At 42.3% G+C, this 25,914-nt stretch overlaps 1 protein-coding gene across 3 annotated transcripts in view; it reads right to left on the bottom strand.

Moving 5' to 3' along the window:
• Positions 1 to 624: 624 nt before the first annotated feature.
• The window catches only part of rnf152 (ring finger protein 152), a 43,514-nt gene continuing 18,224 nt past the window's right edge, over positions 625 to 25,914 (bottom strand). For all 3 annotated transcript variants that reach the window (XM_068710213.1, XM_068710212.1, XM_068710214.1), the window contains one exon: positions 625 to 4,647. In XM_068710213.1, coding sequence (XP_068566314.1) covers positions 3,807 to 4,454 — 648 coding nt within the window. In that variant the 5' untranslated portion in view covers positions 4,455 to 4,647 and the 3' untranslated portion in view covers positions 625 to 3,806. The remainder of the gene's footprint in view (positions 4,648 to 25,914) is intronic.

Below are 25,914 nucleotides of genomic sequence, written 5' to 3'. Positions count from 1 at the left end.
CCTGAGACAAATGCAGTTTCAACATCATTTTAAAAGTCTTTCTAGAAACAGTTTCGCCATAAAAACCACAGTGAATAGTTGAGATCTATCAGAGGAAAAGGGGACATTCTTTCTGGAGCCAGATGTTGCTATTAACTGTAAATTGTTAATGTACATTTTTTAGTGTTTTGAGCATCAAAAATGTAATCCCATTCACTTCTATTATATTGTGGTGGTGGCAGATTTATCTCAAAAATCTGTGTGATGTACTTATGAGTGAGATATCCCATAATAGATAGTTCAAACTGTGTCAAGCAAGAATCTCTGGATACTTTTCTTGCTTTCACTTCTTTAAATGATTTCCCTCCCAAAAAATGTGATATTTCTTAGTGCTACTTTCTACTTGTACAACACAAAATGGCTTGTTTTGGGAAATGGCCTCATGAATTGTTATTAATGCTTAATAGATCAGTAATAACACACTGACAGACGGGGTAGTCCACTGTCACTTTAAGATTTAGAGCTTCACGAGCCGAACACATTGTTCACAACATAAACTTGTTCCTATAAATGGATTAATACTGATTTATAAAGCATTAAGTAATAATAAAGCCACCATTTAAAATGTATAAACCAGGTATAAAGAGCGCCTTATTAAAACCACTGACAGGTCACAGAGCCTTCAAGATTTCATGAAAAATGATTACTGCACTTTTTTTATTTTAACTAACATTTCCTCTTTTTCTTTCTTAGAGTTATATCGGGTGGCGCCAGAAAAAAAAAAACGCTTCAACTTCAAGTGCTGAGAAATTAACAAGTTTGGGGGTTTTTTTTAGAGTCCGCAGAGCGCCCGAGTGCTCGGAGCTAAAAATATTTCAACTTCCAGCTAAGCGGCGCAGCACTTCAAAAGGGACTTTCAGCATAGTCTCATAGCAACAGCAGGAGCTGCAACCCGGCAAGCATGTCCCACATGAACCAGTTCAGCTGAACTTAACTCTCACTGCATCTGCACATCAAACAGTTGTCCTATTGTAGCCCCGAACGCTTTCATAACGGAGTGTGAAGCCTGAAGCTGCCAAATGTTCTGTTCTTGTTTTGTTTTTATTATTTAATCCATGTGAGTCTGATTTAAATGTCCAAAGGAATCTCAGACTTTTGTTTGGTGGAAGGCGGTGAAATCCTGCCGATATGAGATGCAAAATAAAATAAAAAATCTAAAATTAAACACAAGTTCTGCTCTTTTTTCAAAGTAGAAAATGGTAAAATCATGCTGATATGGGAAATAAAAATAGATTTAAATGAAATAAAACAATCATAGACAATTTCTTTTATAGAAAAATCTTCAGTGATGCATTAAATAAATCTAGGAATTATTTGTGAGCGAACAAGTGGATATACAGTACGTATTTATACATAGCATTTTGGTACAGTATATAATTCTTTATATACTTAATACCAAAAAATGACCAAACACTTTCTTTCCTTATATTGTGTCATCTCTGAGTGCCCTGTAGTGGAAAGAGCTCCCACATCTCAAATCTTAATACTAACCAGGTAACACATGTCGACAAAAGAAAGTCATCAGGAAAAAAAAAAGACAAAATTAAATTACAATCATTCTGTACATGACGAGGCTGCGGTACAAAAGAGTTCACCCTGTTTGTGTGCACTGTACACTCCATTGCATCAACGGTACAGTAAACAGACGAATTGCTTGCCTCAACATAGAAAAGTGAAGAAGAAGAAGAAGAAGAAGAGAAGCATCCATCTCTGCGGATGCAAGAGATATTCAAAAGCAGATCAATCGATACGGCCGCCATTAACTAGAACCCTGCAGCGTCCGCCCACTCCTGACCCGTTAATGACCCATTACTCACACACATGAACACACACACACACACACACACACACACACACACACACACACACACACACACACACACGCCACCGCACTGTTGAGCCCATATCCACCGCTTTTCTAAATTAGGTAAGGGTATTAAGATGAAGGGAGTCGACGGTGTGTGTGTGTGTGTGTGTGTGTGTGTGTGTGTGTGTGTGTGTGTGTGTGTGTGTGTGTGTGTGTGTGAGAGAGTGTGTGTGTGTGTGGGCTGGTCAAAGCTGGAGAGTCCGTCTTTGGAGGACGATGGTGGTCTGCAGGTCGGGGTGAAGATGGGCAGTTAACTATAATCGATGAAAGATCGTGGGAAAACATACTGCGAAAGAGAAAACAAAGAGGAAAGAACAAGAACGTTGTCTTCCATCTCCAATTTTCTTCAATTCTACATATTTAAAGAAATAGTTTGACGTCGCGCTCATTGGCTTTCTCGCCAGGATACGAGTACCAATACAGCGCTATAGCTAGGAGGCGATTAGCTTAGATTAGCTTAGCCTAAAGACTGGAAGCAGGGGGAAACAGTTAGCCTGGCTCTCTTCGAAGTAAAAAAAAACATAATACAAAATACAGCTAAAGCTCACAAATTACTGTAACATGTTTCATCTTGTAAAATCGTAAGATATACCTAAGCTAAGCTAACGGCCTCCTGGTTCTAGAGCCACTGTATATAGCGCGCAAAAATGAGAGTGGTACCGATCTTCTTATCTAATTCTCGGACAAAAATGCGAATAAGTGCATTTCCCAAAATATCAAACTATTCCTTTTAAGATGTCTTCGATGCTAAATAAAGTATTTTGAACGATCCCTTTGTTCCAGACAGCCTTTGATAAATCTTTGGCAGCTAGCATCCTACTAGAAGGCTGCACCAAGTTGTCCCACTGCATTCAAAACAGGACGGGAAAGTGATCATTTTCACGACCAATTCATTATTTCTTCAGATTTTCATTTAGTAAAAGATTTATATTTTCAGAACATAGTGACCGTCCCAAGTTTTGAGAGCCCAAGTGACGTCTTCAAATTAGTTGTGTTGCCCAAATGTTAGTCCAAAACCCAATGGTGTAGAATTTACAGAAAAAAAGCTGTAAAACAAGTTAGTTTTGTAGTTTTGCTAAATCGTTTCAGCACAAATTCAAACTTTTCTGCCTTAACAAAGTAACTCACTAGCCGTGTTTTTAGTTGAGGCCTGTAATACGATGGTATAAATGAACAATCCAATCCATGTTTCGTCCTTTTTTTTTTTTTTTGGACAACAATCCTTTTACTAACTACACGGAGCAACAGTTTGTTCTGAACAGAGTTTCCCCCGACGGAGCCAGACGTGGATCCTGCACAGTTAATTCCTGCAGCATCAAGAAGACGGAGCGCAGCCAAGTCCGAAACCCTTCTGTACTGCGGCACCAGCTGGAGACGCCAGCTAAACAACACTATGAAAACTGATGTACTTCTACCAACCACAGACTAAACAGGCAATCCAACGGCTGTGATTGTGAGCGAGTGTCACGTCGGCCCCTCGCCAAAACATATCAGCTGGCCAAAAAAAACATATCAGCTGGGCAAACACACATTTCTGGAGTAATTCCCAAAGCGTTCTTTCAGAGAAAAAGGAAGGACAGGAAAAGGACGGGAGTTTCAGGGCGGGGAAGAGGAAGGTGAAGGTTTGCATCTTTATTTCCGTCCTAATTTCAGTCTCCCAAATAAAAGGAAATGGGACACAATGGCAGACTGTCCATGGATCTCCTCCCTGCCCTCTTCTTCTTCATCTCCAATCTCCTTATGTTGCGCTCTGTTGTTTCCTTGGATGCCCATGATGTGAGTTTTCGGCCCCTCTCCTCAGCGGAGTCCCGTCTTTGAGGAGAAGCAGGGCTCTTAGGGGAAATCCAGGGGGGGGTGGGGGGGTTCCGCGGAAGTCCGAGCAGCCTCCCCCCCCCCGCCCTCAGCCGCAGGAGATGACAGTGAAGCGTTTGGAGATGCAGGACATGTTGTGCAGCACGATGCCCAGGAGGAAGAGCAGCACGCACGCCACCAGGATCACCGTGCACACGCCGGACCACGTGGAGCCCTTCCCTGCCCCTCCCCCCACGGGGCCAGTAACTCTCCTCTCGCCCTCGCCTACCTCCAGCCCCAACCCCATCCCCTCCAGACTCATGGCCAGGCCCAGAGGCTGCTGCTCGGGCATGGTCACCACGGTCACCCCCTTCTGCTGGCCGCCGGGCAAGAAACGACATCCCAGCTCCCCGGGGAGGCCCAGCGCCCGCTCCTTGGAGACGGGCAGCGGCAGCATGTAGCAGCCGTTGCTGGGGAGGCGGATGAAGACCGGCGTGTGCTCGGAGGCGTGAGGGATGGCGATGACGGTGATGATGTCCGGGTCGTCCGGGAGCTGGGAGACGGACACGCCCGGCGGGAGCTTGGTGACGCTGCGGCACCAGGGACAACGAATCTCTTTCTGGCTGCTGCGCATCTGGGTCAAACACACCGAGCAGCACGTGTGACGGCAATCCAGGAGTTTGGGCCGCCGGCGGGGGCTGTAGTAGTTAAAGCAGATCTGGCACTCCAGAATGGAGTCTTGGGAAAGAGTCTCCATTATTTTATTTATTTTTTAAAGATGGGTAGGCGGTCTCTTATGATATTAACTGGCAGACGACAGCAGTTAAAGCAGGTCAAACAGGGCTAGTAGAAAGGTTGCACAACTCCCAAGTTAAGAAAACACACCGTCCACCAACGCCCGCAACTTCACAGCGACGTCACAGCTCTTTGGCGGCAGCATGGTCATCCATCTGCAACAGATAAGAGAATGCATTGTTGAGTCAATGAGGGCAGCAACAGTTAAAACTACATTCATACTTGATTCATGCAACAAAAATGTTCTGTATAGATTCACTTCTTTTACTTTAACAGGAAGTTGATTTGGTGTTATTTTACAGTGACTTGTTGGTATGAGAATTTTTGATTTGCAAAACAACCTTCTTTGTCAGATATTAAGCCGCATCAAGTTGCATTCCACTTTTCTCTATATTTTTTCTCTCTGACACCACAATCATAACTTTAACCACGACACCAAAGCTCCATTTCCTTTCCTTTCCTCCACAAACAACTGTCCTCGCTCAATGACAGCAAAAACAAGCGCACAAACACAAAAATGCATTACAACTAAATCTCAAAAGGGCCGTGTAGAACATGTGGTTTCGCTGACATTTGAAAGCACGTATGAATCGGGGCTTGGCAGCCTCCCCCAGCATCTGTTCAGCAAAAAATGAAAAGTCTGCATGATTTTGTATTTAAAGAGCTAAAACTTGCAGACATGTTTGTCCTTTGACACTTGCATGATGCCAAAACAACATTAGCAGGGAGCTCAGATTCAGCTGTGATTGAGGGTTGATGCAAGGGTGAAACAATGCAATGATATTATCATGTGCAGCACACATCGAGCACATCAGCCGCCAACTGACTGCGGTAAGGTCGGATTCAAGCGACCCTTCGCCTCTGTATCTGTGTTAAGTATGGCTAATTCCTTTAACTGTCTCCTTCAGGCCACAGACTCCAAAAACAATTTCCTTCCTCCGCCTACTCCTCTCGCATAATCGCGTCTACCGTGTTAATCCATGCGGATGCTGCGATAGTTTCCTTTTGCACGTGATTAAAATGTGTCAAAATCACACCAATGAATACTAAAAACGGGGCCAACGCCGACTTTTGCCAAAAAAATTGTAGAAGTGTGAAAACCGAAGACGACTAGAGCCGGGTGTCCCTTCCGGCGCTCGCCAGCGAGAGTGAGGAGTGAGACAGATGGAGTGTAGAGAGAGATAGAAATGGGGGGAGAAAAAAAGGTGACCACTGATTGCCCCGCAACACCGTACATCTCAGTCCTTTATCGAAAAACAAGATCTCAGGCAATTAAACTGGTCATGGCGCCCTGTGGGGGACACCGGCGTGGCAGTGACAGATAAGAGTGCGCTCGCACCAGGCAAGCTCGGAGCAGTTCATCCCGTCTGGAGTCTTTCGGTTTGGTTCATTTGGACGAGAGAAGACGATCAAATGTGACCTTGAACGAGGACTTGATAGCGCTTGATCGAATCGAAATCCCACACAGAATCTCCTTATCAAAACCCGAATCCTTTTGAAAGCATTTCATCGATTGATCCTTCAATATCTCAAGATGCCCTCGTCTGTCTCCGTGTCCTTCAGCTCTTCCTGGAGGATCCTAAGGCATTCCCACATTGCATATAAACTAAAGCCAACACTGAAGCACCTTAAAGCTGCATTCTCTCTAATGTCCACCAGGGGGCGACTCCTCTGGTTGTATAGAAGTCTAGTCTAATATGACTCCACTTCTCTCTTGATTTATTCCCTCAGTAAACATTGTAAACATGAGTTTATGGTCTCAACCTCTAGTTTACAGTCTTCTTCAATACAGCATGATGCAGGGGATGCTTTGGGGGTGGGGTTACACGGTGATTGACAGGTCTGTACCATGGCGTTGTCCGGTCTGGGAGTTGTCTGTGTTTTCATCTTACAACTTTAACTCTTTCAGTGTGTTTTAGGTTCATACAAGTTAATTGTAATTGTCTTATTCAGTGTTTGGTTGTGCTTAGCTCCGCCTTCTCGTGTCATTTCTGGTTGCAAAAAGCCAAGATGGCGACAGCCAGAATGCAACATGCCGACTCCTCCACTAAAGGTCATCACTTCATCATTTTAACCTATTAGACATTTGTGTTAATTGTCATAATCAGCATATGAAAGTCTAATCAGTTCATTTTTGAGTAAAAGTTTCATATAATTCCTGACTTATGTTATTATATCATTGATTTGTATAAAAACAGCATTTAAAATATTTTGTTTACCAGAGATTTGCTCATAAGTTTCTTGGAAATAAGTCATTTAGCATGAAAAAAAGCATAAATGACAAAAAAATAATCCTAGTCGGCAAAGACCCAAACGACTTATTAGTCGACTGTGAGGGGGGCAGCATGAAATTATAACCACATAACTTCACACACGAACGTACAAAAAACACAAAATGTATTGGGGACCCACTCAAAATGACCATATGTGGGTCCCTGATAAGTGTTTTATTATAATAGAACTAAAACGTATAGACTGACATTTCAGGAAGTGGCTCCCTGAATGTTTTGTGCATAGCGTAATGAAGACAGATTCAATTTATTATGTTCAAATTCTCCCAAATTGAACAAAATGTAACGAAATCTTACTGCAAACCAAACCGAGACGAAGCATCAAGGTGAAATGCTGCTGTGTGTCCAGTTAGCAGTCAGACAACAGGAAGTGACCTAGGAAAGCAGAGAGTGTATCACCAACGTCTCCTTCCCTGCCACCTGCCTCCTCCTCCCTCGCGCTCTTTCCCCGCTGACCTAGTTTCTCTCCACACCGTTACCGAGTCAAAGTCGAGGAAAAAGGCGCGGAGGAAAAAGAAATAAATAAAAAATCCTGCCGTTTTTTTTAACGGAGAAGTGAGGAGAGAGGAAAACGAGCAGGGAGAAGAGAGCTGCCCTTGAGGGGGCGAGACAGCCCAGGGTATTACGGAATCCTTTTTCCCTGAAGATAAGGATTAGCTTTGATCTGACATAAATGCTTTGTGGCTCAATATTCCCATACAGCCAGTCTCTCTCTCTCTCTCTCTCTCTCTTCTTCCCTTCTGACTGAAAAGCTTTTCCTCTTCATAGTTTTCACCTTTCCCTTTCCCCTCAATCTCTTCCTTTCCACAGCCACCTCGTCACTCGTTCTCCAGACGCCAAGCTCGTAGAGTGAAGCTGCACGATGATCGAAGCCACAGCCGTTATCAAATCACCAATGGCAGCATTTCCAACATTAAAACCAGGCTAAGAATCCAAACCCCAGAAATGAAGTTGCATGTTGAGCAAATTATTGATTTTACTAAAAAATGTGTACGTCACTCCTCAAACCAATCATGTTTTTAAGAAAAACAAAAGGTTATTATGCAAGAAAAAATGGTGCATAACTATAACATATTCAGAGCAGCTGAAGATATATCTTCTTAGTCTGGCTTTTACTTTGGTGCTTGTTATTTACCGTCTTAGTTTTTAAGTCTTAATCATCGGTCTATATCTCTTGTGTCTATTTATTCTAGTGATTGTTATTTATTTTGACATTTTATTGTTGTAATTGCTTAGTCTCGGAATTTTGTTTATTTATTGTCTATTTGTTCTTTTCCTTTTTTTTGGTCTGTGTCGTTTTCATCACGCTCTGTGAACACATTTATTTGATATTTAAGGGTTATTGATGAATCTGTTAAATTGATCGATTGTTCCAAAAAATGTCAGGAAACAGCAAAGAATGCCTCTTATAAAATTCACAAAAGCCAAAGTTCACTTTTTTTTTTAAAGTTTAATATCATAGAAAAATAAGAATGTCAGCAGATATTCACTTTTCTAAAGCAATAGCTATAGATCGATCGCCTCAATTGATCGACTTCCTGCATTCCTCTTCAGCAGGATACGAATCACAAACTATGTCAGCATCATAAATCCGTCATAACTGAGGATTTTATTTACAGTTCCTGCTTCACTGCTCGACATCAACTCTCTCTCGACGGAGGTCAACGAAGGCCACAATGAAAACATCCAGGGTCAACTTTTCCCTGAATCTGAAGAGAATAACGCGTCTGCTCTTAGAGAGCGGCCGCGACTCAACAATATGATTTATCGGCTCAACTGAGCTGTAACCAGGGCGACCTGGATTCCAATCAGTTCATGACCTATTTTCTATCACACCGACAGAGAAACACAACAAAACACGAGCCTGAAAGAGGTCCGGGAGCCGCTTTGAATCACAGTGGAATCAGCAGAAAGCGTTAAAAAGGAAAGTTTGGGGTTTGGTTGAGCCTCGCTATCGAGGGGGGGGGGGGGGGGGGGGGAACGTATGACTTGGTAATGATGCGGAGTGACCGAGTGGCGCCCCCCACCAACGCAACATGCCTGTGGCCCACCGGGAGTAACCGAACACACACACACACACACACACACACACACACACACACACACACACACACACACACACACACACACACAGGACTGAACAGAAACACACACGTTCCCTCTGGGCCTCCACACACAATCAGCCGAGGAGAAAGTGCACTCGTCCTCACAGAAGTTAAAAATAACCACCGCAGCCAGAAGTACACACACACATGCACAAACACACACTTGTATATTCTCACACACACACACACACACACACACACACACAGCTCCACCCCGCTCGATATAATAAACTACCTGGAAGCAGCAGCAGGGGGGGGGGGGGGGGGGGGGGGGGGGTAACGTGTTAATGTGCAAACCCTGAGGTGGCGTGAAGCAGTGAAATGTCAACGAGTGGACGATGTCACGGCGTGACGTCACCGCTCATGTGATGCATGTGTTCGTTATCACACGCACGTTCTCATGGAGCAGGTGCAAAGTCAGCTGGTGTGACGTCAACTCAGCTGCAACATCTGGATTACACGTAGAGCCCAGAGTACTAAAAACATGCATGCATGTAATATTTTGCTTTTGCATTACAGCTGAAAAAAAAAAACAATGGTTATCTATTGAGCATTTAAGTTTACACTTGACTTCGGAAACTTTCGTTTTTTTGTTTTTGAGCATGTGGTTGAAAGCTCTGGAGGAAAAAAAAGCTAATGAGTGGACCTTGAGTTAATATTTTTGTCAAACTACCTATCTACTATAATAAAAAATAATAACAAATTCACCAGAAATTGACTTATTAAAATAATAATAAAATGCACAATGTGAACAAAATATGACCACTTGAATAAAGCGATGGTTAATTCTACGTAAATGATCTATCATCATGTCTTCATTGAGCCAAAATCCTCTGATAATAGAAGTGATTGTGATACAAATACACGTCATTGTATATCGCTTTGTGTATTTGTGTATACTGTACTTTTTAACCAAACTCTCGTCAGAAGATTATCCATAAATCACGTCATCATGGATGAAAATGTATCAACAATGATAATAATAATAATAATAAATGTAGGCGATAAAACAATCTAGAAAAATGTCACGCTTAAAATCTTCCCCGATAGCGATGATAAATACAGAGCGTCATCGAAACGACTCGTTTCACTTTCAGAATTTGGTCAATTCGTTCCAATGACATTTGGAACGTTAAGAAGTTTAATTATTTTGTATTTATTTGCTGTTTATTTTGGTCTTTGTATTTATGTCCCTGTGTTTTATGTGTGCCGCTGAATAACCAATGCACTGGGGACAAATGAAGTCTTTGGTTGATTTAGAAGTTCTGTCCTCAGGACAAAACTCCTACAGTTGTGAATTTAGATTTATCACTGTTATTAATAAATCATCATTGATCAATACAAAACTAAACATATTGTGATTTTTGGCAATGAATACGGCCGTAGAGGACAAACATTTTTTTATTATTTGCCATCGCATTAAGTTTGTCAAAGTCAATTCTGCTCTGAACCCAGAAATAAATAAAGATTGAGGTTTTAATCCTCTTTTCATGGCACAATGTTTTTATCCTCTCGCAACCCGGTGCTCTCGCAGACTTGGCAAAGCCAGAGGTTGGACATTTGGATGCAGCTCCTACCTGGTCATAATAATAAATCCTCTAAAAAAAAAAAAAAAAAAAAAAAAAGATAGTTGGAGTGACGCCAACAGGTCCTTGGCTCTCGGCCGAACATTCAACTAAACTTTATTGAAATCTGTTGGCAAGCTTTTGCGATATCTATGACACACAAATGAAACGGGACTGAAGACATCCAGGAGACGCCGTCCTTTATTCAACTTTTTCTCACGCCATCTTATAAATAAGCCAGAAGTGCGATTTGTGGCTCTCTCCATTACGCCCCAAAGTACATTCACTCATTTCAAAAATGACAGATAGATGCATTGTGCTGTGACGCGTGCGCTGACTTCATGCCAACCGCTTGTCACTTGTCACATGCTGAAGTATTAAATGAACCGGTGAAGAAACGCCGACCGAACCGACGCGTTTCAGCCATAGGGATCTTTGCGGCATCATAAATGTCTTCTCGTCTTAAGTCCTCACTGTGGGCAACGTGCTGAGCCAGCATTTGCATATAGATAGTGGCTGTGCCCGATTATCCTCAACCCCCCCCCCACACACACACACACACACACACACACACACACACACACACACACACACACACACACACACACACATTTTGGAAGTGAGTCAACATTTCTTCCAGAGCACATTTAACAGCTGAAGTAGTCACGCAGGAGCCGCCGAGGCTAAAGGGCAACAGCAGCTGCTTTTTATGCTCCGCAGTCCGCCAGCGCGTGTTAATCCAGAACTCATCAATTAACTTTAAACTGCGGGCCGTTTCTCATAGGTTTCATGTTAAACTGCACGGGCGAGAAGGACGGAGAACAGTCCTTGACTAAAAGGTTACAGCGTCTATAGAATACTTTCTCCCAAAAGGGCTGTGTGAGGATAACGTCGTGGTTTTAAGGTTCAGTTGAGGGAAATTATTAGAGATTTTGGCTTTTAGTCGTGGGTTAGGGTCTGAGGAAAGCAAGTACTGTGACCAATTTTAATTAATCATGGAGTCGTCGCAAAAACGAGGGAAGCGTATCAATGCTCTCCAGCTTAATATCCTCGTTATATGACACATTAACGAGGTCTTTCAAGAGGGGGTTTATGTTCCCAGCAATGTTCCTCAAAGTCAAATGTTGAAATCCTCCCCCACACAGCTCACACCCTCTTGATGTTGAAACCTACATGTATATATTGCACCAATATGGGACCATGGGAACACACACATATAGGGATTACCCCAAAAAGGAGACATCTCCGACATCAAATCCACGTGAATCTTTCGCTTCGAGTTCAGATTTGGTGGTTTTTAACACGCAAAACATGTCATTACGAACCGTTAGCCGTTAGCTCTCTGTACACAAAGTCAGCTCAATGAAGAAACGTTTTCTGTTGACTGGTCTGCACAGAACCATGACCTCAACCCCATCCAGCAACACCTCTGGGTTGAGCAGGACCGGCGACTGTGAGCCGGATCGGATCGCCCCAACATCAGCGTTGAACCTCACTCACGCTGTGAGCAAATCCCTGCAGCTTAGTCTGTGATAGCATCAGATTAATGCTTCAATATCACACATATGTTCATAAATGTGAGCGCTTTTTTTTGTTGCATATTGATGCATTGCGTGTGTGTGTGTGTGTGTGTGTGTGTGTGTGTGTGTGTGTGTGTGTGTGTGTGTGTGTGTGTGTGTCAGCACAGATGGAGCCCCTGATAGAGGCCTGTGCAGCCGACCACTGCAGGACACATTATGGCAATTTCCAGCTTGAGGAGCCAGCGAGCGTCAGCTCTGCCAGAATGTGACACCGACTCCTGCACCGCTCGGGACACCGCCCAACCGCGGGAGGTGAGCGGAGGACATCGGGTGTTTGTCCAGCGCGTCTCTCCAGGTATTTGGTTTCAATCTCTAAAGCTAATGTTTGACTACAGGAGACCTTTTTCCACAGTTAACAACAACTATTCCACCGGGGGAAACGGGCCGGAGAGGCAGCGCTGATTGAATTACCTCTCTGGCCAGAGTGTCCTCAAACACGCAGACGTTCACCAAAAAGGTAAACTAGAGGTGTGAAACTGAAGAGGTTTACAGTAGCACACTCAAAACGTAGGACGGAGAAGTTGACTTTAGAGTCTGATTCTCTTATTCTTCGGTAAGATTGCTCCTGATTGAACTGATCTTCAGACTGTAGCAACTTTTATTAAGCTAATTTATTCATTCAATTTGAGGTTGTTTGTACTGCTGCATTTACGGGAAAATGTGTCTAAATATTCAGAAACTATCCTTCATTTACTTCTTTAAAGTTGCACTATTAGTATATATTTTTGTATACTTTCTGGAGGTTTGTGTACTCACACACCTGTGTGCACGTGAAGCTCCTCCACTATCCCATCAATCCTCAGCGAGGTCACGCAGAGTCCAAAAAAAAAAAAAAAAAAGAAATCAGCAAAACAAATCCCCGCTCTTTGATGAAAGGCGTCTTCTACGCTGAGAAAATTGTGCCATTTTCAAAGCAGATGAAAGAGGTGAACGCCGCGATTCGTGCCGCCGGAGGCCTGATCTCCATCTCCAGATTCAAATAAAGATCCCGGAGACCTGAGATAAAGGCGAAGCTCGGCAACTCTGCCCAAAACTTCAAACAGCGCTGACACTTTTAATTAAGCTATGAGGCTGCTTATGGAGGCTATGTAAATGAGGAATCTTTTTTTTTTTTTTTAAAAAGATTAATAAATGTGGGGACAACGGCGCTGTCAACAATCCTGAGAAGTTCAACCAATATCAAAAACAAAGACGACTCTCTTTAAAAAAATTCCCCTTGTGAAAGTGCTCTTCATGATGACTCATAACGTAATGCACTTTTTCCCTCTCATGCCAGAAATCCTTTAAGAGCAGGTCTCATTCCTTCAAATGGAGTACATCTTGCTGGGAAATGAAACACTTTGATTCACTTATTACATAAAAGACTTCACCACAGAGAGGTTGATAAAAAATGTGCTGCTAAGGACAGACATCAGGGATCGGGTTCTCCAGAGGCTCTAAAAACTCTTCTTTTTTTTTTTATGGAAAAGAGGCCGTGCAGCGAAATGTCAGTTTTGTCCACCTGTGCGTCTGATAGGAGGGCGGTAAATAAGAAGCATTCCTGGAGAAGGCGGTTTACCTGAGAAGAAGGGTTTTAACATCGTGCATCTTTTCTGCAGCTGCTTCGTGTCTATCTGACGCAGCGGGCAGCGAACGCACCACGACTGAGCGCGAGATCATTCGCACATCAGCGAGCAGCACAGCGGGAGTGTGTGTGTGTGTGTGTGTGTGTGTGTGTGTGTGTGTGTGTGTTGTGTGTGTGTGTGTGTGTGTGTGTGTGTGTGTGTGTGTGTGTGTGTGTGTGTGTGTGTGTGTGTGCGCGCACATGGGTCAAGGTGTGTTGCTACAACCAGACAAACTTGAGTTGTGAAGGAGCTCGGCGGGAAAACGTTCGGGGGGGGAAAAAGGAAATAATAAAAACAATTTAAAAACACTTTTAGCTTGATTAGAGATTCATCTGTCTGCTGTTCAACCTGCACCTCAACTCGCACTCACGGCGACGCTGCGAGCGAACGCTTTCAACAGTCTCTCAGTCAATTTGAGATCTGGCATGTTGCTAGGAGACAGTACGTCGTCATATCACTGCTGTTTTGTCGAAAACATCGCTCCGAGGTGCTCTGGGGTCGAGAGAAAAAAAAAAAAAACGTAGGCGCCGACATTTTTAGAGTCGCCCCTCAAACTGTTTCACGTCACCTCGTCAACCCCTCGACACTTCAGAGTCTCTCTCTCTGGTCGCTTTGGTGGATAATGACGGGCAAAGCCAAACAAACGAGGCGACATCGTTTACCGCTCAAAGCGATCTCTCCTTCACACGTCTGTGTTTCCAGGAGCAAAAAACGAGAAAAAGAGACTCAGTAACAAGCCTGAGGAATGCAACTTCTTTTTTAATATGAGCTGCCTTTAACGGCACACAAGCATGTACTTCAGAACTGTGTGGAATAACTTCCAAATAAGGTGTAATTCAGAATATAACGCTGCACAGAACCGCCTTAATGCAGAGATCAGCAAAGGCTACTTTCAAATCTGTTACACAGTTTGTAAAAGTGTAACAAAATGTGTTTCTTCTTCTAACTAATGAGCTATTAATAAACAAATTTGTGGTACAAATATATATTTATATATGTAATTAAAAGGCATTAATTCCTCTACAGTTAGGCCACAGTTACTGCCACTCTGCTAAGCTAGGCTAGTTAGCATGTAGCAGGACTCCTCAGTCTGGTGTTTGTGTGTGTTAGTTTCATACCCATTAGGTTTTATCTACTGCTTTATTTTTGTGGTGTAAAAAACTCAATTATCAAAATGTTTTAGGGGCAAAACAGATTCTACAAGAGGTTGAAATAGAGCATAACATTAAACGTACAAAAGGCACCCAGACATAATGACTATTAGTCAGAAAGGAGCGCATATTGAACAACTGGAGGACAACACGGTTAACAACTAGAAAAGCCTTTGAAATCCCACGAGAACACAAAATCTAATGAGCTCTCAGAAACAATTAGCGCAGACAAGGAATGCATGTTTAAAATGATCTCATTAGGACAAACTATGTGCGTCCTTCATTGGCACAAACTATGATTTCACCCCCTGACGGTCCAAAACAAGACGGTCCCAGACTGGAACAAATTCTACAGAGTATATATATATATATATATATATATATATATATATATATATATATATATATATATATATATATAATCCAACAATGTGGAGACAGTAGTGTCCTGCCTTTAGAGTATGAGCCTGACAAGCTCAAGAGAAAACACAAGAGAGGACACGTCCACCGTGAACGAACAGCCGGCCTATTGGAGGCCTGAGGCGGTTCAAAAATGTTCAAACCCGTTTTCTCTGCAGCGGAGTGATAATTCATTCAGCTCCGAGCGTCTCAGGGGCAGAAACACACGCTCAGTTTTAGAATTTATTTTGGTGCCGGTTGCAAAACTCGCCCTGTGTTTTGATTTGGGTTTTAATTCAATTGATTAATCAAGGAAGCAATTAGAAGATTATCCAAAAAAAAAATGTGTAATTGCAAACATACCTGTGAAATTTTAAAGTCATGAATAACACATTATTATATACTTTAAAAAGTGACATTATATGGTGACCTTTCACTAAGCGGCTCATGATTCAATAGAGCTCATGCATTAATTTTAATCCACAAGCTCTGTCAAAACCCCACTAAAGCTGACGCATTACTGCTTCCCATTTAATGCAATTATGTTTTAAAATGCCAATTAAAAACAGGAATATCATTCTTTGTAAGGTGAAGAGAGCAAAGTGTGTGCTGCAGAGCGCCAAAAAGTCTCACTACCAACATCGAAAACAAGAATTCAGAAAAGTAAAGCCACACAAACGTGCAGCGTCCTCTCTCAATGACAGACGCCGTGTCCAGTAATCCAAACTGTGTCAACACGGTCTGCTTACAGTCATTGAAAGAGACGCAGGAATCGGCACGGAGAATAAACAATCAGCCTGCTTACTTTTCCATCTGAGATAAGCCGCATTAAGAGGATGCAGGCAGTCCTTATGGGAGCACACCGTCTGTACAGCGGGCGCTCAATCCGAGGACGTTAAAGATGTCTTTCAGGACTGTGAATACCTTATTGCCTCATTATTCAAGTAGATTGTGGTTTATGGTGCTATAATTTGATCAAAAAAATGTATTTTTAAGCATCTAAATGATTGATTTACATGCCTTTTGTTCACGTCTGACACATAAAAGGTGAGATTGTCTTAGTGTTGGTATAACTGGTAGGCTGAGCTGACGCTGTTTGGCGTCGACTGTAACAGTTGTAGTTAATGACCCAGTTTAACCAGCATAGTGTGAAATAAAGTTTTACTGCCGATAGTTATCGGCTGATATTCACTCAAAATATACGATTGGGAGATAATCATTAATGCTTTGTAGTCGCCGATCTCTGACAATGTTACGTCGTAAACAGTCGGCAGAGAGGAGAGCCGGTAACGTTAGCAGCACCGGAGCTAACGGCTAACGTACGGAGGTTCCATTGATTTACATTAAATTAACTAAATCATTTTCACAGCAATATAAAAACAGAACTACGACCTGTTCAACTTCCTAAAACTAGCTCTTCGCAGCATTTAATAAATCATTAAAACTAGTGCTAAGGTTTGTTTTTTATTGATAAAAATACAATCGTGTCTTTCTTTATCATTTGCATTGTTGGTTTTTATGCAAATAACCACTTTACATGACTTTAACAAAGTAAAAGCATCACATTTAAAATATCTGACAGTGTACAGTTAATTCAGGACGATTGAAATAATTTTTTGGGACGACGGTGAAAAAAAGAGTCTGGAACCTTGTAGACCAACGTGACCGAGGAAGTCTCTTGGAAGTCATAATTGTTCTTTCAACCATGTTAGGACTCTAACCCTCATCCCATAAAATGAATGTCCCTCTGAATTCAGATGTCGGATTTGTTTAAGAGACAATCCCAATACATCTGAGAACTAATTCTCTTTCTTCCCCCAATGATCAACGAGGCGTCAGTGACATTGCTCCACACTTAAGACTCCACCATAATTATCAATCAATGGTGTTTCTCAGCAGCAAGTGAGCTGCAGAGTGATGGTTCGCTTCTTTCTTTGTCTTTATAATTGAAGAATTTTCTTTTTTTTCTAATTAGTCCATCTTTTGAAGCAAGTTGAAATACTTCTTTATTATAATCCCAAATCATTTGAGAATAACCCAATTAAGAATATTTAATCCCTCTTTAATAAAGGGCGAATTGAAATCTTAGAAACTGAAGGAAAGCAGTATATAGTGTAGATAGCAGAAATCATTAAGGAACAGCTGTTGTTACAGTAAAGGACGTTTAGATGGAAGCCTGTAAAGCAAAATATAAAAATCTTTTCTGTGTGTGCTGCAGAAGTCAGAATGGAGGTTGACGGCTGCCGGGCCACCTGCTGCTACACTTTTGACTTTGAGAAATGTCCGTGATGTCTTCCATCGGCTATTTTCACACCCTCCCTCCCTCCCTTCCTCCCTCCCTTCCTCCCTCCTCATCTCTTTGAGTGAGACAGACAGCGGCGAGGCTGAGGACACATTGGACGCTCGGCCAAGGAGAGGAATATTTCACCGAGACGGATGTCGGCGCAGACACCTCCGGCCGGTGGAAACACAAACGGGTCGATAATCTGATTGGCGAGCAGCTCGGCAGTCACGGGTCGGGTCCTCCTCTGACAGACTGAGACGAATCCATCGGGCCGCACCACATGCTGATACTGTATTGGTGTCAGCCGCCTATGCTAATTAACTTCGTCCACAGTGGTGACCTGACGGTCACTGTACGGTGGCCTTGAGAGCTCAAAGCGCCGCGGCTTAGGAGAATGAGAAAACATGCGCACGTTAAGAAAACATCTATATTTGAGCGTTTACACTGATTTCAAGACGAAAGCTTACGCCGTTTTGCTGCTTGTTGACTTCTTCACAGTACATTTTGTTTGTTCGCCTTCTGGTATTTCGGAGAATAATGCGATGCAAATAATGCAACAGCACGATGAGCGTAAACTCCTTTGTGCGTGCTCGTGGCTGCCTCTCACCAGAATAAACAAAAGCTTATGTCTACAACAATGCGCTGTGTCAACTAGTGGGTTTGATAGTCCACTGAGGACTATTGTGTGGAACCCCTGGTGTCCTCTGTGTTGTTCTCGCCATATGCTCTCACTTTCTACAAAAACAAACCGCCTTAAAGCCTCTTTCTCCAGAGGAAGCTGAAGTGTGAACACCGCGGAGGTTTTTGAAATAATAACCCGCTCCTCTGCGATGTATGGGGGACACTTTTTAGCCTCTTTATAAAGAAATTAAAAAAAAAATAAATAAAAAAAAAAGACTTTGAAGGATGGAACCTTGGCACTTTCAAAAAGGACCGCTTTCAATAGTTTCCCTTCCAATCATCCTCCAGAAAATGTCCCCAGATGTCGCCAAATAAATAAGCTTTGATATTCCTTCATAACTCATCCCTGCGCTGGCAAGCTTGCGGTTTCGCTGCATCTGACAGCTGAGCGGGACCCGGCGATGCTGGTAACGACACGAGGGACGACAACAGAAGCTCCCCCATCAAAGCCCCAAGCCAGAACATGTACACACACACACACACACACACACACACACACACACACACACACACACACACACACACACACACACAGCTCATTTGTACACTAAGAAGAGAAAGAGAGCGTCTCAGCATCCTATCGACGCTCACTTAAGATAATGGGTCCTGTTGGGGAGGCTATGGATTGGACAATGAATCTCTGAGATTTTTGTGTGTGTGTGTGTGTGTGTGTGTGTGTGTGTGTGTGTGTGTGTGTGTGTGTGTGTGTGTGAGAATGGACAGGCGAGGCAGATAAAAGGGCTTTAGAAAGAGACTCTGCAGTAAATTGTGGAGGCAATTTGTCAGAATTAAAGCTGCATGGTGGTTGTCGTTGTGTGCGTTTGTGTGTGTGTGTGTGTGTGTGTGTGTGTGTGTGTGTGTGTGTGTGTGTGTGTGTGTGTGTGTGTGTGTCGCAGCGTCAGGTGTTTTGCTTTACCTCGAGGTTGTCAGAAAACCGGAGCACTTTTTAATTGCGGCTGCACTTCTGATTATATTGTTGCTAATTGATTAATTGTTCGGTTTATTAAACACTTGATAGCTAGTTATTTGCATTTTCGCTTGATAAATGACTATCAAAGTTGCAGCCGCTTAATTATCAATGTTGTCAATAGACTTAGTGAATAATCGTGTCTAATCGCACTTGGTCTGACAATTACATTTTTAAAAAGTCTATTAGTCTCACACAGTAAAGCGAGGTACATTATCATTTAGTCTTATTGCTGAAACAATTAGACGAGTAATTAATAAGTGATGGACAGCAAATTAATCAACAGCCATTTATATAATTCATTCAAACTGATTGTCATTTACCAAGCAAAACTTGTTCTGGTTCCACATTTACTGATCTCTTTGCTGCCGACCCAATAGTTCCTCCCTTCCTCAGCCTGTTTTTGATGTCATTGCAGGGTAAACACAGGTGTAATTCATCGAGTTGATCCCGTTCTATTTTGTGTGTTACAGCCATTCCAGAGAGCCAGCAATGCACAGTGCCGGGGCCTTTTGCTCTGCAATAACATGTCAAAGTGGCGGCTGTGAAAAGGGACGATTTGGTATTTTGTTTGCGCTGGTCAGAGTTTAAATCCTGGTTACCGCACAAATCAAACACCTTTCAGAGACTCGAGCGTATCTGGCTTTGTGCTCGTTGATGCTCACTTGCAGCAGTAAGAACTTTTATCTCCACATATTTCTTTGATCAACATGACAAACGCAGAATCAACTGCTCCGAGCAAACGCTACAGTGCCGCATCTCCACTGGAGAACACATCGGCGGAGCGGATATGTCACTTTCTGCTGCTCCGTTAAGGCCCCTTTCTTCCAACGTCAGCCTGAAATAGAAGACCGTTTTCAGATTGAAAAGCTGTCCGTTTAATTACATGTTCTAGCTGCAGGTTTCAGACAGTGCGAAGAACATTTTCTTGGCGTTTCCCTCGTTGTTTACACTTTTAAAAAGATGTCATTGTGGCTATCTCTTGCAGCGAAAAGAAAAGGATTGTGGTGGGTGGAAGCGGGAAAAAGAGGAGAAAATGAGAACAGACCCAGAAGAGCCTCGTATGATTGTCTCTATATCCACATGAGCTGAGTGATGCCCTTCAACCCGCACAGACATCAAACGCACACCATCACTGACAAACCAGTGATTACCTCCCTCTCCATCTCCAACACTACTCTCTCTCTCTCTCTTGTAGCATCATCTGTCTCTTTGAACCTCCACACTCTCATGTTGCCTGACACAAGAGCCCTGCAGCCACGAGAACGAGGAGAAGAAAAAAAAAATACAAATGTCAAACATAAACCACACAGACGCTCTCACACACACACACACACACACTGTACATACACATCGGACACGGCTGACCTTCAACAGCGTCTCCTGAGGCCTAACATGTGAAAGGCTACCTGTGTTCAAGCAAAGACAGCCTTCTGCACATGCTTTCGAGTCTTTGCTCTAATGAAAAGCCTAAAAATATTCCCGTTCTGGGCAGAATATCTGCCACCAAGCGCGGCCGATGGAAAAGCCCGAGGTAAAAGCAGAAAGCGGTTGATCTCCACAAAGACGTCAGACCTGCGGCTGACAGTGAGAGGTGTTATTGTGGTGGACAACAACATATGTAGCCGACACTGAAGAGACACCTAGACAAAAGAACGCGCTGTCCTTCCTTCTGCAGGAGTTAGGACACATGTTATGCAAAAACATGTTAATGCAGCGCTTCCTCCTACACGCTGTGACACGGAGCCAGTGTGTCGGAGGCAAATAAACATACACATTGTCAGAGGAATCTCGTTACAGACCGAACTGCCATAAAAACCAGCGAGCAAGAGCTGGAAGACACACTTTGTCTATTCTCTGCTACATGATCAGTCCAGGGTTAAAACAATAATACTGCTTAAGTGATTAGTCGATCAATCAGGTAGACAATTAGCAACAATTGTGATAATCATTTAAATACATTGTTGAGCAAAACATGTCAACACTTTCTGGTTGCAGCGGATTTGCTTGTTTACTCTGTTTTATATCATTTTCAATTGAATATCTTTGCTAATCTTTAGCATTTTACTTTTAGATTAATGCTAGAACACTTTCAATGCTAGAATAGCATACTAATATGCACAACTTTAGCATGTTAAGTGCTAAAATAGCATTCAAACATGTTCAACTTTAGCATGTTTAGAAATGGTATAGCATAGGCTACTATCATGGCAAACTTTAGCATGTTTAATAGCATACTAACATGTTCAACTTTAGCATGTTTAATAGCATACTAACATGTTCAACTTTAGCATGTTTAATAGCATACTAACATGTTCAAATTTAGCATGTTTAATAGCATACTAACATGTTCAAACTTTAGCATGTTTAATAGCATACTAACATGTTCAACTTTAGCATGTTTAATAGCATACTAACATGTTTAAATTTAGCATGTTTAATAGCATACTAACATGTTCAAATTTAGCATGTTTAATAGCATACTAACATGTTCAAATTTAGCATGTTATAATAGCATACTAACATATTAAACTTTAGCATGTTTAAATGTTTAATGATAGTATATTATAGGCTACTAAAATGTTCAGCATGTAGCTTTTAGTTAAATAATAAGATAACATACTAATATGCTTAACTTTAACATTTTACTTTTAGGATAATACTGGAAAAGCACACCAACATAATAAATCTTGGATTTTTGCTTTTAGATAAATGCTAAAATATCAAAATAACATGCTAAACTTTCTGTTGTTTTTATGTGAATGAATCAGTTGGTTAATCAAGAAAATAATGGTCAGATTCATAGAGAAACAACTGTTAGTTTAAAGCACAAGACCGCCATGTAACATCATCTTGAAATGTGATGCATCGGCCAATCAAAGATGTTTTCTACATAAGTGACATCTTTCATTTTCTAATGAGCGTCTTGGGGGTGACTTACAGTTCCATGATGTCACATTAAGGCTGAAAGAGGGTCATGTTTGGTGCCATGTCGGCTTGATTGACAGCTGTCTCTGTGTATCATCCTCATGGGGGGTTTGCCACTTACAGAGTCTAGTTCGGCTCCACGCAGACGCCAAATTTTGAGATTGTGTCTGAAGCAGCTGACAAAATAGGAGTGTAAACGTACACTCAAAAAGTGTTCACTGAGGCCTACGGGCGACGTCGCAGATAATATACATCGATAGAAAAAACGCTGTCGGCCACAGCTGTTTGGTTAACAGGTATATTATTTTTACGATTTTTTTTTTTTCTCACACCTACAGTGTTTCAAAGCTGCAAAAGCCAAAACGCTGTCAAGCACAGACTTGACAGCGTTTTGGTTTCCGTCCCATTCGCACATCACTCTCTGTTCTCTGACAGCAGCACAGGTGTGGATGAACTCCGGTGAGTGAGCCGAGCTACAGTAGCACCTGCCGGAGCATTTCTGCACAGTAGCCTAAACGGTAATGACTCAAGCAGTTGGTTGGGAAAATTGACAGGATAACAAGCTCTGATGAGGCCTGTTGAGTTAATCAAAGCCGGTGACATCCGATGAGCCGTAAAAAAAGAAAAAAAAAAAAAAAAGGAAGCAGACAAACAAAGACAGTCAATGGGAGGCGAAGTGCAGTCAATGAAGAGCACAATGCAAACTCAGCAAGTGGGAGCTGAACAGCCTCCAGCAACTGCAAAAAAAAAAAAAAAAAGTAAATGCTGTTTCACAGTGTCAATGTCGAACGAAATAGACCAACTCCCCTGTGCAAAAAAAAAAAAAAAAAAAAAAAATTAAAAAAAAGGGAAGCAGATGGGAGAGGAGTTTCACAGCAGGAGCCTCAGTGTGCTACAGAGGTCATAAATCTGCCGCTTGGCATCGTGTGTCGTCAGCCAGTCAGCAGAGTCAGACTCCGGGCATGTTTCAATCAACAGGCCGACAGACAAGCTGAACAGCACGGGAGGCACAAACGCCCAAGGACTACGACCTGCTCGATTAAGATATAGAGACGCCGGAAAACAACGACATATATCAAGCTTTAAAAGAAAAAAAAAATATTTAAAAGAGAGTTACACAGTGAATGAACTTGCAAAATATGCAAATCAAGTCGGGGATATGGTTCGTATCTCTCCAGAGCTGATAATCATGGCAGCTCTAACATGCTGTCACACATACAATACAATACAGAGGCACATACTCATGAATAATCTCTCTGGCATAACCTTCATCTCCATCTCCATCTCTCACTCTTCAGATCATCAGTTCCCCTCAAACAAAAAAAAAAAAAGCCCTTTGCTACCTCCATCTGAACTCTGCGACAACAAAGCAACTTTCATCATGCGGTCACGTCTGATCAAAGCACGAGAAACTGACATTGTCGTTAGATTATTATAAGAAAAAGAATGACCTCAAGAGATAAATGTAAATTCAAGCATAGGGTTGGACCCAGGCAGCAAGCTCTTTGTCTGAAAACTAAAGCCAATGCTTCATGTCTTAAAGCTGCATTCTCTCTAGTGTCCACCAGGGGGCGACTCCTCTGGTTGTATAGAAGTCTAGTCTAAAATGACTCTACTTCTCTCTTGATTTATTCCCTCAGTAAACATTGTAAACATGAGTTTATGGTCTCAACCTCTAGTTTACAGTCTTCTTCAATACAGCATGATGTTCATTTAGTACATTATGCTCCATTTAGAGTCAAACAGACCATAAAGCAGAGTATGCTTTAGGGGCGGGGCTCCCTTGTGATTGACAGGTTGCTATAATGGCGTTGTCTGGTCTGGGAGTTGTCTGTGTTTTTGTCTCATAACTTTAACCCTTTCACAGTGGGTTTTCAGCTCATGAACAATGTTTGGATTGCGTTAAAATCGTATTCAGTGTTCGCTTGTTCAGTCTACTCTTATATACAGTCAGCATTGTGATTTGAAAACCCAACTCCAAAACCCGGTTCCACGCAAACTTGTCCGGTGAAAATACATTTCCAAATTGCTTACATTTTCTTATCTCTGGCTGACGTTGCACTCTCTGCAAGCAACTGCCCGATCGGTACGGAGCATGAGCAACTCTCAACAGAGATGACAGAGAAGCGATATGGCTCCCTTGTTTGCAACCTCCATCATCAGCTCCAGAAAAAAAAAAAAAAAAAAAAAAAAAAGATTGCTGCATCCGAAATCAATGATGGAAGTAGCTATAACGGATGAGCAGCATCGGAGAAGATGTACAGATCAGGTAGAGCGATAGGTGTTGTTGTTGTCGCCAATACCCGATCTACCATGTTATGCTGTATTGAAGGCAGTTCAGATACTGGTATCGGACTGAAACAGATCGGGAGGCTATAATTGCATAAAAAGCAAGCAACACTGTTTATTATAGAGGATCCAGCTCACTCAGTAAGACCATTATCCTGTTAACCCAGGCTAAACACATACCAGAATTTAATTCTAACAAAAACAGAGATCTCAAATCTCAATTAAGAAGGCTGGAACCATCCTTCCTGCTGCAGTCCTACTGTGGGATTTAGTTTGATCTAATTGGGCATAAATACACATGAAAAGCCTGCCTAGTCCGGTATTAAGTAAACACAGCCACAGGAGATGCAAACACTCATTTTGAGGCCAAGTGTTGACACCCTGTAGATGCAATCCTGTAAAAGTCCTGCCTGAGGGATTTCAAATACAGCAAGTGCACAGAAAAAAAGAGAGAATTTCCTCTAAGAGTTTAAGAAAAGCCAGTCGATGCCACTTACAGATTCTGTGATTACCAAACCTGCAGCTCGCAAAATGAAAAGCCCCACCTGTCCACCGGTTATCCACTGCTCTCCACCCGTGAATTTCTTTGGCAACAAAGCTGAAAAATTATTTATTTTCCAAGAAAAGTGGAGGAAGGACGGCAAGGAGAGGGTTCGTTTGATCCGAATGCCAGCTCGTGCTTTCACTCAGGGCCACCCGAGGAGTGGACAGATTATCATCGGCTGTCTGGGAGGAAGCAGAGCTGCGGGATCAGTCCCCCGACCCACCGAGGTTAGGCCTCTGGATGCAGATAAAGCTTTTTTTTTTCCTATTTATCAAACGCCTCGTGGAGAAAACCAATCCCAAAAGCTGCGGCGTGGCGCTGCAGAACTGTCAGACTTAACGCTACAAAGTGGTTGAATTATAAGAGAGGTAATGGCAGCAATTTCAAAAAGGGCACCTTCGAGAATCATGCTTCTCTCGAAATAAGCAGATTGCACCGGTAAGAATTGGGAAATTGTGTGGTTATTTCAGCAGGACTTTCCAAAAGAAATCAAGTTAAGCTCCCAAAAAGAAAAAAAAAAAAAAGAAAACGTAACAAGTGGCATTATTTTGTCAAAATCAGGTTCTGCCGATGCTTCATGTGTTAAAGCTGCATTCTCTCTAGTGTCCATCAGGGGGCGACTCCTCTAGTTGTATAGAAGTCTAGTCTAAAATGACTCTACTTCTCTCTTGATTTATTCCCTCAGTAAACATTGTAAACATGAGTTTATGGTCTCAATCTCTAGTTTACAGTCTTCTTCAATACAGCATGATGTTTATAAGAACATTATGGTCCATTTAGAGTCAAACAGACCATAAAGCAGGGGATGCTTTAGGGCGGGGCTTACTGTGATTGACAGGTCACTGCCGCTACCAGAGATGTATCTGTCGTCTCTACGTCACTCCTCTGCATTTCCAAATATAGTAACTTTCATTTATCGGTTGCAAAAAAAACAACACGGCAACGGCCGTATTCCAAAATGGCAACTGCAAAATTGCAGACAGTCCACAAACCTGAACTTCACACATCATCAGCTCCAAACTCAAGCGACAGTT

The sequence above is a fragment of the Cebidichthys violaceus genome, unplaced genomic scaffold (assembly GCF_023349555.1).
Source record: "Cebidichthys violaceus isolate CVI_PGR_0920_01 unplaced genomic scaffold, fCebVio1.0.p SCAF_15, whole genome shotgun sequence".
NCBI classification, from domain to species: domain Eukaryota; kingdom Metazoa; phylum Chordata; class Actinopteri; order Perciformes; family Stichaeidae; genus Cebidichthys; species Cebidichthys violaceus.
Note: the sequence above shows the minus strand (reverse complement) of the source record. Positions and strands in the feature narration are given on the sequence as shown.